Source organism: Theropithecus gelada, chromosome 7b, assembly GCF_003255815.1.
Source record: "Theropithecus gelada isolate Dixy chromosome 7b, Tgel_1.0, whole genome shotgun sequence".
Lineage (NCBI taxonomy): Eukaryota > Metazoa > Chordata > Mammalia > Primates > Cercopithecidae > Theropithecus > Theropithecus gelada.
Window position 1 is genome coordinate 51834341 of NC_037675.1, and position 18547 is coordinate 51852887.

The 18547-nt window shown below is 35.4% G+C and overlaps 1 protein-coding gene across 2 annotated transcripts in view; it reads right to left on the reverse strand.

Moving 5' to 3' along the window:
* The window catches only part of MAP4K5 (mitogen-activated protein kinase kinase kinase kinase 5), a 107304-nt gene that overhangs the window by 65541 nt on the left and 23216 nt on the right, over positions 1–18547 (reverse strand). For both annotated transcript variants that reach the window (XM_025390992.1, XM_025390991.1), the window contains exons 3-5: positions 14814–14871; positions 962–1052; positions 432–496 (exon numbers count right to left, since the gene is read on the reverse strand). In XM_025390992.1, coding sequence (XP_025246777.1) covers positions 432–496; positions 962–1052; positions 14814–14871 — 214 coding nt within the window. The remainder of the gene's footprint in view (positions 1–431; positions 497–961; positions 1053–14813; positions 14872–18547) is intronic.

Consider the following 18547-nt stretch of genomic DNA (forward strand, 5'->3'; position numbering starts at 1 on the left):
CGAAACTTTAAAACATACATATTAATACAAAAATATTACAGTAACAAGTAAATTGTTTTTCTGGTTAGCAGATTAAGTTATTAAGACAGACATGTAACTTCCTTTCTGTGAGTTACCCCTTGCATTTCAATTTTTTTTTACAAGGAAATTTAGGAAGTTTCATTTGTAGATAAAACACTTTCCTAGAGATTATATTTAAAGAGTAAAATTTGGATTATATAAATACTTTTGCATTTCTCAGTTCGGGCTCAGGCAAGTTTAATTGACTAACCAATAAAAAATAAGTATCAATTTCTGTTATGCAGTGCTCCGGGAACAGAAGCATGCAAAATAGTAAGTCTACCTGTTAATATCCGTGGTTAACTGGAAATATCAAACAACAATCATTAAAACCAAAGTCTGTTTAAAATGTAAAGTCAAATTAACAGTACCATGGTAAATATCTTGAAGTGATCCGCCACCACAGTATTCCATACAAATCCATAGTTTTTCCCGACTAATATGAAAAAGAAAGAAAACTGTATTAGCTAGTAATCCTCAATCACTGAAATACTCTGAGGCTCTCACTCTTTAGCACACCAAGGTTCAGGATGGACTGCAAAGTGCAACAGGAAACTGCCATGCAATCTTGCTATAATATACAGAAAAGCACATTAATTTCAGCTTTGTTCCCAACTTAAGTGGTTTAGAATATGATCAGTTTTATAAGTTAAAACACTTACTTGTAATCACTTATAATGTTTCATTAAAATTGCCAGATAAGGTACAACTGTAAAAATGGGAGTACCATTATTAATATATAATAGGGGAATACCCTAGAAATAGGAAGACTCTAAAAAATTTAGAACTTTGCAGTGTTTAAAAACATACATATACAGTAGCACTTGCATGGAAGGGAGAGAGTGTAGTAGCAAAGAGTATATAAAATACAGAGAGAGATGATGCTTTTTTTCCCTCTTACCTAAGGTAACTCCCAAAGTAGGCAACGATGTTACAATGTTTACATTCTTTAACCATAAATATTTCTTGTTGAATCAAAGAAAAATCATCTCCTGGAAAACAAAATAAATTGTTTATCATGTTACTCAAAATCTCTACATATGAAAAGAAGGAAGGAAAACTTTACAATAAATATTAGAGATGAGGAATTAGGCATTCTTAACACTTCAGTGAAAATGCAAACTGGTAGAATCTTTCCATAAAGTCAGAAGTCTTTAAAATATACAGAATCTTTGAACCCACAATTTCACTTACAAGTTTTTTTTTCTTAAGGAGACATGTACAAAGACAGATGTTTACTACAGTATGGTTTAATAATGCAAGAATGGTTAAATAAATTATATTACAGTGTGTTGTGACATGAAAATAGGTTTATATTATGTGAAAAAGGAGATTATGTATTATTTTAGTATATAGAAAAAGTACTTCAAAAGTAACTTTGCTTTCTTCCTTTTTGGTCTGTATTTTACAATTAGTCTATCACAGACTCATATAAGTTAATTAGAAAAAGCTACATTAGGCCCGGCACAGTGGCTCACGCCTATAATTCTAGCACTTTGGGAGGCCAAGGTGGGCGGATCACTTGAGGTCAGGAGTTCGAGACCAGCCTGGCCAACATGGTGAACCCGTCTCTTTACTAAAAACACAAAAATTAGATGGGTGTGGTGGTGGGCACCTGTAATCTTCAAACTTGAAAAGCAACTTCCAGTTTAAAATCAGTGGGCAACACAGTAAGCCTCTCTTCCCCCCACTAAAAAAAAGTTCAGTGGTGTCCAGACAGACTCTGGCTCTAACTCAAAGTCATCTTAGAAAAACATACAAGGCCAAGAATGAAAAACTCAGCAATTAGGTCTTAGATAAATAAACAAAATCTTCACACAAGTCAGAGATATTTTCTCCCTTTATACTTTCAACTTTTCCAGTTCAAAACCAAAATAGAGCTTTAAATATTCTTGCCATGCCATTAAAAGCTTTTAAAGAACCTATCACTACTGATGTGGTTTAAACATATATTTAGCTTCATACAAAAATTAGCTGGGTGTAGTGGCAGGTGCCTGTGGTCCCAGCTACTTGGGAGGCTAAGGCAGGAGAATTGCTTGAACCTGGGAGGTGGAGGTCGCAGTGAGCAGAGAGCTACCACTGCACTCCAGTCTGGCCACAGAGCGAGGCTCTGCCTCAAAAACAAAACAAAAATTCACACATATATTTAGTTTAACTATTAATATGCCACATTTATTTGTAATCATTAGAGCATTTTTTTAAACAGTCAATTCATGTAAACATTAACTGATAGTTCAGTTACAGAATTTCATGTTAACAATTTTAAAGGGTTAGGGAAGCCAAACAAGGGTACAATCTTCTAACTGAATGAATGTCTGACAGAAAACCTTTAAAGATAATCTAGCTTTTATTTGTAAACTGGGAAACCGTGTATTACATAAATGGTCACATATACCCTAAACATAAGTGCACAAATGGCAACTTGTTACAACTGAAAATGTACTTCTTAATGGTTTGACAATAAAAGAGGATCGAAGGAGATAATCCAAAATAGAAGATGATCTCCTGTTACTCATTATCAGTTTAGGCAGAAGCTGTGAGTAAGCCCTGGAGGTAACAGTAGAAAGTCTGCCTATCTAGGTGCAGACGAAAGGCCCTGCTTTCTGTGTTCACTCACGGGAACCAGAACGCTTTGTTCTTTTATATCACTCCTCCATCTGAGCCTTTTCCATCATAGCATTAAAACAACTTCTTTATGCATGCTGATTTCCCTCAAACGGGCTAAATTCTAGCCCATCTTTCATGTTTGAAAAAATATGAATTATAAAGCAAAGAAGAGTAAAGCAGCACATAATTTTGTTAATATATGTGTATTAGTCCTTTCTCACACTGCTATACAGAACTACCCAAGACTGGGAAATTTATAAAGAAAAGAGGTTTAATTGACTTACACTTCCGCATGGCTCAGGAGGCCTTACAATCATGGCAGAAGGGGAAGCAGGCAAGTCTTACATCGTGGCAGGCGAGAGAGTGTGTGTGTTACAGGAACTGTCAGACACTTACAAAACCATCAGATCTCATGAGAACTCACTATCATGAGAACAGCATGGGGGAAACCACTCCCATGATCCAATCACCTCCCACCAGCTCTCTCCTTCACCACCTGAGAATTACAATTCAAGATGAGATTTGGGTGGGGACACAAAGCCTAACCATATCAATATGTTATTCTTTGGATTCCCACCTACTCACTTTTAAATGTGCACAGAAGCCTTATATCTGAGCTGTGCTGAAAAATTCTTCAGTTAAGTCTGGGATTTAGAACAGATTTTCTCACACGAGTAGCTTCACATATGGTGCCTAACTTCTCAATCGTGTGTAAATTCTTAAACTGACCTGTAAAAGTCAATAATATGGCTGAATTAATACTACTAGTAACAAACTACTACCTCTTGGTAGTAGTTTTGAGTTCTGAGTTCCACCCGCAACTGTGTTCCCAGCAGCAGGTATGTGAGGTTTCTACCACGGAAGGTGAGATCTTGGTGAGAGTGAATGACAACTTTTCACAGCTGTAGCTGGAAGCAAGAATTCCCAAGCACAGGTTATTAATAACTCAGATGTTTGAACTCCAGCTTCAGATATATTCTTCATATATCTGCTTCACTATTATATTATTTGAAACTTTAATGCAAAGAGAGTAAAATCTTCTGTGAACTGAAATTATACCACGGAAGAGACTTACATAAAGGTAATATTTTTGTAGCTTATCCTGAGAGGTAGGTAAGCTAAATATGGTTATCATAGATGTAGCTATTCTTTGATGGCCTACATCAGCCTCATAAAAATAATCTGAAATTTGGATAGTTGGTTTCATTCTTTTAATTGCGTGATATGCCAAAATAATATTACTTTCCACTGAGATGTGGCATAAAATCCACTAGGTTCAGAGAACTTAGGCTTGTAGGTTCCAGCCCTGTTGCTCACCAGCCTGGACAACATAGAGAGACTTCGTTTTCACAAAGTAATAAGCTAGGCATGGTGGCACGCACCTGTAGTCCCAGCTACTCAGGAGGCTGAGGTGGCAGGACTGCTTGAGCCCAAGAGTTTGAGGTTGCAGTGAGCTATAATCACACCACTGCACTTCAGACTGGGGAACAGAGTGAGGGCCTGTCTCCAAAAAAAAGGTACTTGCTTAAAGAAGAGAAATTTTATTCTTCACACCCTGGCAATGTAAGGATGAGACTAGTTGAGAACCACAGAGCCCCTTATCTTATCTTCAGTTTTGACTATATACCTATTATTTCCATCTGAATGTCTTGCTAGTACCTTACATTTAATATGTCCTAAAGTACCAATATCTTTTCTTAAAAACCAATATTATTATTATTATTATATTATTATTATTATTTGAGGTACACTCTCGCTTTGTCACCCAGGCTGGAGTGCAGTGGCGTGATCTTGGCTCACTGCAACCTCCGTCTCCAGGGGTTCAAGTGATTCTTCTGCCTCAGCCTCCCGAGTAGGACTACAGGCACGCACCACCACACTGGGCTAATTTTTGTATTTTTAGTAGAGACGGGTTTCACCATATTGGCCAGGCTGGTCTCAAACTCCTGACCTCGTGATCCGCCTGCCTCAGCCTCCCAAAGTGCTGGGATTACAAGCGTAAGCCACCGCACCCAACCCAATTTAATATTACTAAGACGTCAATACTACCCAAAGTGATATAAATAGCTACACAATCCCTGTGAAAAATTCTGGTAACTTTTTTTTTTTTTTGCAGAAATAGAAAATAATTATTCTAAAATTTGTATAAAATTTAAAAGACTCTCCATAGCCAAAACAATTTTGAAAAAGAAGAACAAAGTTGGAAGACTCATGCTTCCTGATTTCAAAACTTACTAAAAGCTACCCTAATAGAAACAGTAGGGTACTGGCATAAAGACAGACATATTTAAAACCAATGGAATAGAACAGAGAGCCCAGAAACAAACCCTCACGTAGTACATGGTCAAATGATCTTCAACAAGGGTATCAGGACTACTTGATGGGGAGAGGGCAGTCTCTTCAACAAATGGTGTTGGGGAAACTGGATATCCACATGCAAAAGAATGAAGTTGGACCCCTGCCTTAAACCATACACAAAACTTAAAATGATTTAAAGATATAATTGTAAGACCCCAAACTATCAAACTCCTAGAAGAAATCACAGAAGAAAAGCTTCATGACATTGGATTTGGCAGTTATTTCTTGTATATGACACCAAAAGCACAGGTAACAAAAAACAGATGAGACTACACATGAAATTAAAAAATTTTTGTTCACCAAAGGACAAAATCAACAGAGTTGAAATGGCAACCTATGGAATAGGAGAAAATATTTTCAAATCCTGTATCTAAGAAGGGTTTAACACCCAGAATATATAAAGAACTCCTACGACTCACAACAAAAAATCAAATAATCTGATTTTAAAAATGGGAAAGGACTTGAATATACATTTATCCAAAGATGACCTGCAAACAGCCAATAAGCACATGAAAACATGCTCAACATCATTAATCAGAGAAAAATAAAACCACAATAAGATATCACTCCACATCCATTAGGATGGCTACAATTAAAAAAAAAAAAAAGCAGAAAATAAAACTGGTTAGAGGTGATGTGGAGAAGCTAGAACCCTTGTACATTGGTGTTGATATTGCAAACCAGTGAGACTGCTACAGAAAACAGTGTAACAGTTTCTCAACAAGTTAAAGGTGGAACTATCACATGACCCCAATAATCATGGTTTTAGGTTTATATCCAAAAGAACTGAAAATAGGATCTCAAAGAGAGATTTGTACACCCATGTTCATAGCAGCACTATTTCCAATAGCCAAGAGGTAGAGGCAACCCAGTTTGACAGAATGTCTATCAACAGAAGAATGAATAAAACTGTAGTATATGAAAAATATCCAGACTTAAAAAGGAAATCCTGCCATATGCTGTAACATAGATGAACCTTGAGAACATTACACTAAGTGAAATAGGCTACTCAGAAAAGGACAAATACTGTATGATTCCACTTATATGAAGTATCTAAAGGAGCCAAATTCACAGATACCAACAGAATGGTGGTTACCAGTGGCTGTGGGGGGGCAGCAAAGAGGAGTTGTTGTTTAGTGAATATAGAGTTTTAGTTTTGCAAGATGAAAAATTCTAGAGAACTGTTTCACAACAATGTAAATATACTTAAAACTCCTAAATGATGCACTTAAAAATGATAAAGACAGCTGGGCATGGTGGCTCACATCTGTAATCCCAGCACTTTTGGAGGCCGAGGCAGGTGGATCACCTGAGGTCAGGAGTTCAAGACCAGCTTGGCCAACATGGTGAAACCCTGTCTCTACTAAAAATATAAAAAATTAGTCAGGTGTGGTGGTGGGAGCCTGTAATCCCAGGTACTCGGGAGGCTGAGGCAGGGGAATGGCTTGATCCCGGGAGGTGGAGGTTGCAGCGAGCCGAGATTGTGCCACTGCATTCCAGCTTGGGTGCCAAGAACAAGACTCTTGTCTCAAAAAAATACAAAACAAAAACCAAAAAAACAAAAATGGTTAAGATGGTAAAGTTTATGTGTTTTTTACTGAAATTTAAAAAATATTAAAATGTGAGCATAGCCTAATTTAATCATTTCACTACAGTTGGATGTTTAAATGAATATATATATATATAAATTTATATATATATATATAAATTTCTTTCTTTTTTGAGACAGGATTTCATTCTATTGCCCATGGTGCAATGCAGTGATGTGAACATGGTTCACTGAAGCCTCGACATCCTGGGCTCAAGTAATCCTCCTGCCTCAGTGTCCTGAGTAGCTGGGACTACAGAAGGAGGCTGCCATGGTCTGCTAATTTTTAAAAATTTTTGTAGAGACAGGGTCTTACCATGTTGCCCAGGCTGGTCTTAAATTCCTGGGCTCAAAAGATCCTCCCACCTTAGCCTCCCAAAGTGCTGAGACAACAACAGATGTGAACCACCACTCCCAGACCAAAAATAAATAAATAAATAAATAAATAACTTTTAAAACAAGTATTTAAAATAAATATGCAGTAACCTAAAAATTTGTATATCATTTACAGCAAAATTACAATGTAAAAATTAGATCTCTTAATATGTGCAATGGAAAAAGTTTTCTGTACTAGTAAGTACTAGATACATTTCTGAAGTTTATGAAATAATGTTAAAGTATCAAAATGAAAACTAATTTTAGTGGTAGTTCATTGTACAGTGAATAAATTAGTAGTACTTTTTCAGAAAATCAATTAATCCAATGCTAAATATTCAATCAGCTAATTTTTAAACAACCATGAAAAATATAGTGACACAATGGTGGCAATCTTGTGAATATGGTTGTTTTGGTTCATAATAATACTTTTTTTTTTTCCATTGAGTGTAATGAATGTAGAATGTTAAACAGAAGACATTAGTAAACAACACTAACCTTTATTCATTTTCTGTATCTATTATTTAAAACCAATAAAATGACATTTGGGACATGTATTTGTGCCTTCAAATTAACATTTCCCATTAATTCAGACTTGAACTGTCCAAACAGTGAAGATAGGGTACAAATATTTTACTTTACAGAATATTTTTAAAAATCAAGGTTGTTAGATTTTTGAACAGAAATTCTGAAAAGAACATACCACCTAACCAGAATAGATGACACTTGTCCTATCTGGCCAAACAACCTACCTTGGGATTTCTTTCAAGAACTTTCACAAGGCAAACAAATGGCTGGTTTAAACCTCCATATACTTCTTGACTTTTTAAGATTTACACTACTTTCTCTGCTTATACTTTCAGGAAACAGGATAAAGTATCCCCTGAAAGTCCAAGGAAAGCTTTAAACATCTATTGAAAGATATTTAAAGATTCCTATTTATTTCGAAAACTGTCTACAGAAATACATTTAACTTATTAAAAAATACTAAACTATTTTATAAATATTTCTAATTTGCCATTTTAAAAGACAAGCAAGGGAACAAACCAAAAGGGTATTGCATTAATCATCCTGGGTAGTGATGCATTAAATTCTATCCCTGTAAGCAAGGCTGACAATATTTAACAAACTGTAATTTTCATAAGCTTAAAATATTATTTTGTAGTTTCACCATAAAAGAGGGGTAATGGAAGAAGGAGAGAGGGAAGGGAAAGTAGGATTCTGATGGTAAAAGTTTTCCCACAAACTTTGTTCCTGTTCTGGCTGTTGGCCACCTACAGACTTGTTGAGCAAACTGAGCATCTGTAAAATGAGTTAGATGGTAGGCTGAAATTCAGACAAAAGACAGGAAAACATAGTGGCATGAACCATCATATTATCTGCCTGGTCTTATAGGGCACTCCGGATGTCTAAGCAAAGAGATGAAAAACGCAACTAAAACTCACAATGGTATCACTGGTGGTATTATTTTCAATGCTAATCACTGGTAAGTCAAACTCTATTTAATGTTACCATTTGTAAGGTGGTGACTTTATTTAGTAAGTTATCTACTATAAAAAAAAATGTAAAAGAAATGGTTAAATCATTCCTGAAAATAATCATTTTGCCTGTATCTACAAAGAGCAACAAGAACATACAGACATAGGAAGGAATGCTGACTTCATTTTCTTTTACAAATATTTTTGTGGCTAATTAATAAAAGCGATTTTCTCTGCTAACCTATTTTCAACTCTAAGGCTTACTGTAGCATTTTTTGACTGTTAGGAAGACCTTCAAAAGCATCTGTTTCAGTAAAATTTTGAATACAGCATTATGAAATTAAATTGCCAGGGGCAAGTCAGTAAATACAATCTAGGACTCTAAAATTACCATAAACTTTAATATCCTATTTTTCACCACAGGGAAAAGCACGTTAAGTTTACAGCTGGAATTTCATTTACTTAAAAAAATTTTTGTTTATGTTTTACTAGACATGTTTTTTCTAAGTCATACTGGCAAATAATTATCTTTTCATGTCTAAATACAATTTTAAACCAGTTCATCTGTTAAATCAATACAAGAAAGCACTTTTGTATTATGCTGGCTTTAGTGCAAGTTTCTGAAAGCTGCTGAATACAGTTGAGAACTCATTTTTGAAATACAGCAGTCTCCAAAATTATTTGAAGTATCTGAACTGAATGTTGGGAAAATTCATTAGCATACCATCATATTTTTAACCTAAAGATTCCCTTAAGTCTGTTCCAAAAATGTGAAAAATACCATCTACTTTGGCTTTACCAACAATGCTAAAAGTCCACTGATTTTCCACAAAAATTCCACGGCAAAAAAAAGACAAATACAGGATGCCAAAGATATGAAGAATTTGTTTTGAAAGAAAATTTAAGACAGTAAGTCCTTCAAACTCTCAGGGATATAAAAGGGGAAAAAAGATTACAGGTAAATTAAGGCAACCAAATGAAACAGAATGCTGGTAGAGTTAAGGGGGGAAAAGCTGTGTAGACATAATACTTGCATAGAACTAATAAAAGCACTGGAACCAACAAGGAATAGAAACAGTATTGGGGGCCAGGCGTGGTGGTTCATGCCTGTAATCCCAGCACTTTGGGAGGCCTAGACGGGCAGATCACTTGAGGCCAGGAGTCCGAGACCAGCCTGGACAACATGGCGAAACTCTGTCTCTACTAAAAATATAAAAATCAGCTGGGTGTGGTGGCATGCGCCTGTAATTTCAGCTACTCAGGAGGCTGAGGCACGAGAATCACCTGAACCCAGTTGGCAGAGGTTGCAGTGAGCTCAGATCATGCCACTGTAGTCCTGCCCGGGGCAACAGAGAGAGACCCTGTTTCCAAAAAAAAAAAAAAGTAACTGATATGGCAGACTTTAAAAATTCATTACTTTCCAAAGTAATTAAATAAAAAAATTCAAGAATCTTAAAGTTTGTTGAAATAGAGAAAAAATCAAAACTGCAGATGAAAAAAAGCAGCTCATTGTGTCTCAGGGAGAAAAATCTGTAGAAAATTATTGAGACCAAGTTATATTCTGTTGAGATTACTAATTTTGAAGACAAAGAAAGAAATGCCAGCTTTTGCTACAATCAAGTAGTAACAGCAAGTTACCTACTAGGGGAAAAATATCAGGTAGGCCTTACAGTTCTTTCCAACAATATTCAAGGCAAAAAAATGTCTATAGAGTTTTTTGAGGGTAGAGGGAGAAGAACATGTAATGCAATCATTTTATACCTAGTCAAATTGTCATTCTCATTCAAAGGCAACAGAAAGACTTCTGCAATATTCTTTTGTAGGAAGAATATTTATTGCAGTGTCTGTTATGTGCTTACACTGTCCCAAGTGGTGAAATATAGCAGTGAGGATAATCACTATTCTCATGGCTCTTACATTCTAGGAGAGAGACAAACACAATATATACATATAAACAAACAAGAAAAGTATCAGGCACTCATGTGTCCCATGCGACGAACTAAAATAACAAGTTCACTGCATAGGACACAAGAGGATTGGCCTCTCTGGGGATATGATATTTATTTAAGCTGAGGTCTGAATGACCAGGAGCCTTCAGAGCAAAGGTCTTGAAAAACAGTTACCTCAGGCAAAAGAGAAGAATTGTTTTAATCTTGGACTGTTTAAATAAAAAGAAAACAGAGGCATAGTAGAGTAGGGAGAAACATGCACGATGAGCTCAGAGAAGTGGGGAGAGCAGATCATGTAGGGTTTTATAAAAAAGGCTAAAAACCTGAGTATTTTTCTAAGTTGATATGAAGGCTTCAGAGAAGTGTTAAGCAGAAGAGTGCGATGATATATGATTTATGTTTTAAAAAGTTCACTCCAGAGGCTTTCTTGAAAATAGATGGTGGGGAATGGGAAGTGTAGGTGAGGAAACAGGCACTAGAAGGGTGGAGATGGGTAATAAAGACAAGTAGATGGATTCAGGATGTGTTTTGGAGGTAGAGCTGAGGGAACTTGCTGACAGACTGATTCTTGAGCACAAATAAAAGCGAGAAATTGAGGTTAATGCCTACATTTTTGGATGGGTTAACTGCTTAGGAAAATGGGGAAGAAAAGCAGGTTTGAGAAGAATAATCAATTTATGGATTTAAATTACAATATTCCTAATACTGGAAAATCTTTTTGACAATATGATTTAGCCTATTGATAGCTGATACTAAGTAGGTGAGAATGCAAAGGAAATGGCATAAAAAGACCAACGGTGGGTAGTAAATCTATTAAATAAAAACCTAAATCTAAATAATTGGTCATGGCATTTATAAATTATAAATATTACATTTCTTAAAAGAAGGTACACATACTAATACATACTCATACCCTAGTACAATCAGAAAGTTTCTGGGCTAAAATCCCCAAATAAACCAACAAACAGTTGAAAATTGGGGGGATGATGAGGCAGGAAGAGTATAAATATGCAAATTTCAAAATCTGTAAACCCAAGAATTCAATAGATGACTGTTTTATTTCTTAAACTGATAAACTAAAACAGCCACAAATGTAAGTATATTATTCAAGGTCTTACAAGTCATTCTCTGACAAAACTACAGAATTGTATCTTACAAATTATCAGCGATAAAAATAAAAGAAACCCCCAGCCATAATTTTTTTTTTAATTTAAGAAAATATTAAAAACAAAAACAACAGAAGTAAAATTAAACATCTCTCTAAACAATATAATAGTGGACAGATTCACATATTAAAAAAAAAGAAAGATTCAGATTGGGTTGTAAAACAAAAGTCAAATATAATTTTTTACAAGAGAAACATCAATGACCCAGCAAGGATTAAAGTATAATGATAGGCCCAGGTACACCAGGTCTATCCATTTGTTGTATGCCACATAAATATAAACAAAAAGAAAGGAGGGTTGGCAATATCAATGTTGGATAAAGTTATATTCAAGGTAAAAAGGGTATCGAAGATCATTAAGGGAGTGAATGATTAAAGATGAAAGATACAAGTCACAATAGTAAGGGAAAGAATGAAGCCATTGACCAATATGAGTGACTAATGCATTATACATTTATTCCATTATTCTATCTCCCTCACTGAAATTCAAGTTCCATGAGAACAAGGTCTTTGCCTTTTTGTTCTCTTCTACATTCCTACCCTCTAGAACAGAGCTTGGCATATATTAGGTATTCAATAAATATTTATTAAGAAATGAAAATATAAGGTAAACATGAATTTTATGGGTCAACTGATACACATATAATACATTAAGCAGATGTGCCACAAATGGAAGGAGAAATGGACAAAATCACTCTAGTGGAAGATGATCAACACTTCTGTCAGAACCCATTTATGCCCAGTGTTCCATTATTGGAACGCTAAGCATGTGAGAGTTATTTACATCCTATGGCTCAAGTTCATCGCCAAGGTCTGATTTTTCACACGTCTGCAATTCAAAAAACTGCAAACTCCAGCATAAATGGGTTAACGTTTAAATGAGTAAACAACATTGGAAGCACTATCCTACAATGTGAAAGTCCAGGCCAAAATAACATTCTATATGATATATCTGTACAGTTGCAAAAACAATGAAAAACATTTGAAAACTGCCAGAAAAATATGAATTCTGTAAGACTGCCAGAGACAAAATATAACCAATAAAATCAGTGTCTGAAGTAAATATCTATAATAACCAGTTAGACAGTGTAAGAGGGAAAAAGGAAGCCTCTCCCAATAGCGATAAATACCATAAATATGAAGATGTGGCAAAAACTTTCCTAAAGACCTGAATAAGAAAAAACCTTTACTATTGTCAAAATGCCAAATATCCTACATCAATCTATGTGCCTTTTTTCTCCTCGATAAAAATGATTTTGAAGTTCTCCTGAAGAAAAAAATTTTACAAACAGAAAGGAAAATCTGAAAAATAAAAGGAATGAAGACTATAATATGCAACAAAAGTTATAGTAATCAAGACCAGGATAGTATTAAAGTAGGAATAGAAAAAAGAAAATCACTGGAACAGAACACAAAATCTATGCTTACAGGGAAATTTAGTTTATGACAACCAAGGCACTTGAAATCTGTGGATAAGAGACTGAATCTATAGTAATGGCATTGGGAAACTTAGCCATTTGAAAAAATATATAGAGAGAGTTCTCCTTCATCCCTTAGAACAAACTTGTTCCTGATTGAGCAAATATTTAAATTTTGGAAGAAAAAAAGGAAAAACTGGAAGAAATTACAGTTTAAAATTGTTATAGTTATCTAGGAGAAAAGGCCTACATACAGGGAAATGGGGAATAGAGAAAGGAGGACTGACCAATTTGTCTGAGAGAAAAAAGAAGACTTCCACACGGGAAAAAAAAGTATAAGCAGAGTGAAAGACAGAAGACAAATTGTGGGAAGTGTAAAATACATGATAAAGAGTCACTATCCTCAAAGTGCAAACAGCATCTAAAATTCAATAATAAAATACAAATAACCTGATAGGACTGGGGCAAGGCATAAGAATAGGCAACCAACAAAATTTTTAAATAGCCAAATACTAAGATCACTTCATCAATATTTACTGAACTTCCATGTTATTCTTTTTTGGGGGACAGAATTGCAGGATGTAAAAAATATACTCATTAATTCATTATAATGAACTATATTAGGTTGGCAAAAACTGCAATTACTTATGCATCAACCTAATAAAAAATAAGCCATTCCCTCAAGTCAAATAAGTGAAACTATGCTGTAACAAGCCCACTGCACTCGCTTAAGACGGAAAAGGGATAAACATCTTCGTCTTCTCCGAGAGCACAGGCCAGTACTTGGACATAACTTGAATAACCATCCTTGAACATAATTTGAATATTTGCTGTAGTGCCTTTTCCAGGAGAGGCAAATGCTTGTATAGTTCTGTTATATTCCCTATTTGTGTTAGTGACATTTTGGAGATCATTTTAAACTTACTAGGTGGCATTTAATAAGAGGATCCTAAAAGAGTATTATTATAACAATTTCTATTTGCCAGGAAAAAAAAGATATTGGGACATATCTGAAAGCTTATTTTTAGTGTTCCAGCATATGCTGCTTCAGTACTATTATCTCTTTAATGAGTCACATGTATAATGATTAAAATACTGTGTTTCAAAAGCAAAGTCATTTTAACTGCTCAAACTAAGAAACTGGCATAATTATGGTCGTAAACTTACCCTACATGCCTAAGTTTATGAACCAGCAAACGAACATATCACCAAATATTCACTTACCTGGTCAAAAAGTACTACTGCACTCATTAGAAACTTTTAGGATACCAAAATCATAAAACCGTTTCAAGATTACAGTTTTATTTTCAAAGCCAATTATTCAGTGTGTTTTGAAACAAGCAGTCTTCTGACACACAGAAGTGTTAATAAAATAAGCACTAAGCTAAAACCAGAATTAACAAACCTAAATCAAAGGGAATAGCTGACAAACAAATGTCATCATACCAAATATTCACCCCCAAAAAATCACTGAATACTTTCCTAACCAAATTCTCATAAAAGCTAAACCTGAAGTTCAAATATTTCACTATCATCTTAAAAGCAAATTAACAATGTCAATGTGTCTTCCAATTTTGAATGTGGACATGTCAAATTTTATTTGGCAACAAAACTGTCATGTCAAACTCACCTTTAACTAACCACCTCCAGGGGAATTTAACTGAAGATATTCTACTGACCTGATAGAACATACAAAGACTTCTTTTGGGAAGAAGGGAAACAAGGAAAGAAATACGGAAAATAGTTTTAAGACCTATATTTACGAACTGCACAAGAAAATTGTTCAAAAATTGTCTTGAGGGTTTTAATACATACCAGGCTCCAATTTAATGATTTTCACTGCAGCCAACTCTCCTGTGTGTACATTTCTGGCCTAAAAATAATATGAAAACAAAAATCTTGTTAATTAAAAAGCTTGTTAATTACTTTAAAATTACTTGGTACTATGTTAATTGCTTATCAACCATACTTTTATCAAAACTAAAAAACAAAATATTTCCAATAAAATGAGCGTACTCATTTTCCCATTAAAGAAAAATATAGATATGACACAAAAGTGTTTTAAAAATTACCATTAGTCCCACCACTCAAAAACAGCTACTGTTTAAAATTTGGTCTACTTCCTCGAAGGCTTTTCTTCAGCCTTGGGTTAATATTTTTAATTTTAAAAATCTCATGGCTTTTATTTATATCAGAAAACATAATCATAGGTCATTAAACTTTTTTTTAAATCATCTGTATCTAACTACCTAGAGAAAAACAGTGAACATTTCAGTGTATATGCATCTCTTTCCTGGTACACATATGTATACGCATGTGCATTATGGAAGATGACCCCATCATAGTCTTCGACGACATGATTGTGAATGCTGCCTGATTTTCCACTGATAGGATATATAATTTAACCAACCCTCTATTGTTGGACATTTACAATTTTAATATTATTTGCAAGTTATAAAAATAGGGATAAATATATCTTAGCTTTGTTATCTATCCACAGCCTTATTTCCTTCAGTTAAATGCCTAGAAGAGAAACTATTTACTATTTAACAAAAAGTCAACAAACTTACTATAATTAGCACTACAATGACTATCACTACAAATATTTTACCATAGATCAGCTTATAAGGAAGGCAACCTAGACATACAATTGTGAGATCTAAAGGTATGTGGACTTATAATGGGTATGTTACCATATTGCTCTAAAACACTGTGTAAATTTATATTGTCATCGACCTCGGATGTCAAATCCACGTCTGCCAAGACTTACTGTAGGTAAAAATTAAATGATTACAACATAGTCCATATAATAATCGTCCTTTATTGCTGGACATGAAGGATGTTATATATAGTCTTTTCATTATTTAAGACATACTTGTTTTAAATGGATTCTAAGATACGATATTACTAGGTCAAAGGTTGTGAATATGAACACATACCATCAAATAGTCTAAAAGCATTTTATCACTATATTCTCTTTGTTAATATGAGTGCTCATTTTCATCGTACTCAGTGGTATATCATATGTGGAAATGGAATTTACTAATTTATGACCTTTTTCATTTATTATATTAGATTTGAATATCAACTTTCAAATGGCAGAAAAAACAAGAAAAAGACATGATAAAATAGAAAAGTATAGTTACACTAATTTGCCAAATTAAATACGTCAAATTATCAGAGGAAAGAAGAGAAAAAGGGAAAGGAATAGAAGAATGATAAAATAGGGAAGAGTGCCTTCAAAGAGATCCTTTTAAAAATGACACACAGAGGGTGAGATAAAGAATAGAATGGGACCATCCTGGCTAACACGGTGAAACCCCGTCTCTACTAAAAAATACAAAAAACTAGCCGGGCGCGGTGGCGGGCGCCTGTAGTCCCAACTACTCGGGAGGCTGAGGCAGGAGAATGGCGTGAACCCGGGAGGCGGAGCTTGCAGTGAGCTGAGATCCGGCCACTGCACTCCAGCCTGGGCGGCAGAGCGAGACTCCGTCTCAAAAAAAAAAAAAAAAAATAAAAGAATAGAATGGGGGAGAGATATACAGAGGAAAAGACACAAACAGAAAGAAAAATAAAAGAATCTATTTTTTGTTTATTTGTTTTTTGTTGTTTTGAGACAGGGTCTCACTTCTGTCACCAAGGATGGAGTGCAGCAGCAGGATCTTGGCTCACTGCAACCTCTGCCTCCTGGGCTCAAGTGATCCTCCCACCTCAGCCTCCCAAGTGGCTGAGACTACAGACACCTGCCACTACATTCAGCTAACTGTTGTATTTTTTGTAGAGAGGGGTTTTGCCATGTTGCCCAGGCTGGTCTCAAACCCCTGGGTTCAAGTAATTCACCCACCTTGGCTTCCTGCAGTGCTGAGATTACAGTGAACCACCAGGCCTGGCAAGAAAAGAATTTTCAACAGCAGAAGTTGCGACTACTTTGTGATAAGTTCACATTTTCCTCATTAAATCTAGTGAACAGGGTAAGAAGGGGTTTCAGGAAAGAAGAGCAGGCATTTTAACTCTTCTCTTTCATAGTTATAGTTACTTCTCTCCTAACCATGAACACATTTACAAAAAGCGGAGCAATGGTCAGCCAGAAGCCTCACACCCTTCCTACCCTCTCCCCTTTCTGCCATTGGACATAAGAATTGTCTGTTAGCCTCAGGTCTTCTTCTAGTTCCTAAAATGTCCCTTGGGTCATAAAAGGATATGTGCACATAGATTTAGCCTGTCCACCTCTCGGCCAATTCACATGCCAGTGAGACTGAGGTATAAAAAAAATATGGCCAGAACAAGCAATGATAATTGACTTCCTGGGAATCTTGTTCAGTAAATCATAAAATGTGTGTTAGAAGACAAATTCCATAATAATGATGACAATTATGTTTGTAATGCTTTACAGTTTGCAGGAACTTTCATATACTTTACTTAATTCTATTAATTTAAATACAAAAAGACTTAAGTTTAGTAACCTTGACTTGCTCAAGGGCATCCTGCTGGCAGCGGTGAGTCAAGAGTTGGAATCCAATTTTGTTGATATTTTCAAAAAACCAGCTCCTAGATTCACTGATTTTTTGAAGGGTTTTTTGTGTCTCTACCTGCTTTAGTTCTACTCTGATCTTAGTTATTTCTTGCCTTCTGCTACCTTTTGAATGTGTTTGCTCTTGCTTCTCTAGTTCTTTTAATTGTGATGTTAGGGTGCCAATTTTAGATCTTTCCTGCCTTCTCTTGTGGGCATTTAGTGCTGTAAATTTCCCTCTACACACTGCTTTAAATGTGTCCCAGAGATTCTGGTACGTTGTGTCTTTGTTCTCATTGGTTTCCAAGAACATCTTTATTTCTGTCTTCATTTCGTCATGTACCCAGTAGTCATTCCGGAGGAGGCTGTTCAGTTTCCATGTAGCTGAGCGGTTTTGAGTGAGTTTCTTAATCCTGAGCTCTAGTTTGATTGCACTGTGGTCTGAGAGACAGTTTGTTATAATTTCTGCTCTTTTACATTTGCTGAGGAGTGCTTTACTTCCAACTATGTGGTCAATTTTGGAGTAAGTGCGATGTGGTGCTAAGAAGAATGTATATTCTGTTGATTTGGGGTGGAGAGTTCTGTAGATGTCTATTAGGTCTGCTTGGATGCAGAGCTGAGTTCAGTTCCTGGATATCCTTGTTAACTTTCTGTCTCGATCTGTCTAATGTTGATGGTGGGCTGTTAAAGTCTCCCATTATTATTGTGTGGGAGTATAAGTCTCTCTGTAGGTCTCTAAGGACTTGCTTTATGAAACTAGGTGCTCCTGTATTGGGTGCATATATATTTATATTTAGGATAGTTAGCTCTTCTTGTTGAATTGATCCCTTTACCATTATGTAATGGCCTTCTTTGTCTCTTTTGATCTTTGTCAGTTTAAAGTCTGTTTTATCAGAGACTAGGATTGCAACCCCTGCTTTTTTTTGTTTTCCATTTCCTTGGTAGATCTTCCTCCATACCTCCATCTCAAAGGATTATAAATCATGCTGCTATAAAGACACATGCACATGTATGTTTACTGCGGCACTATTCACAATAG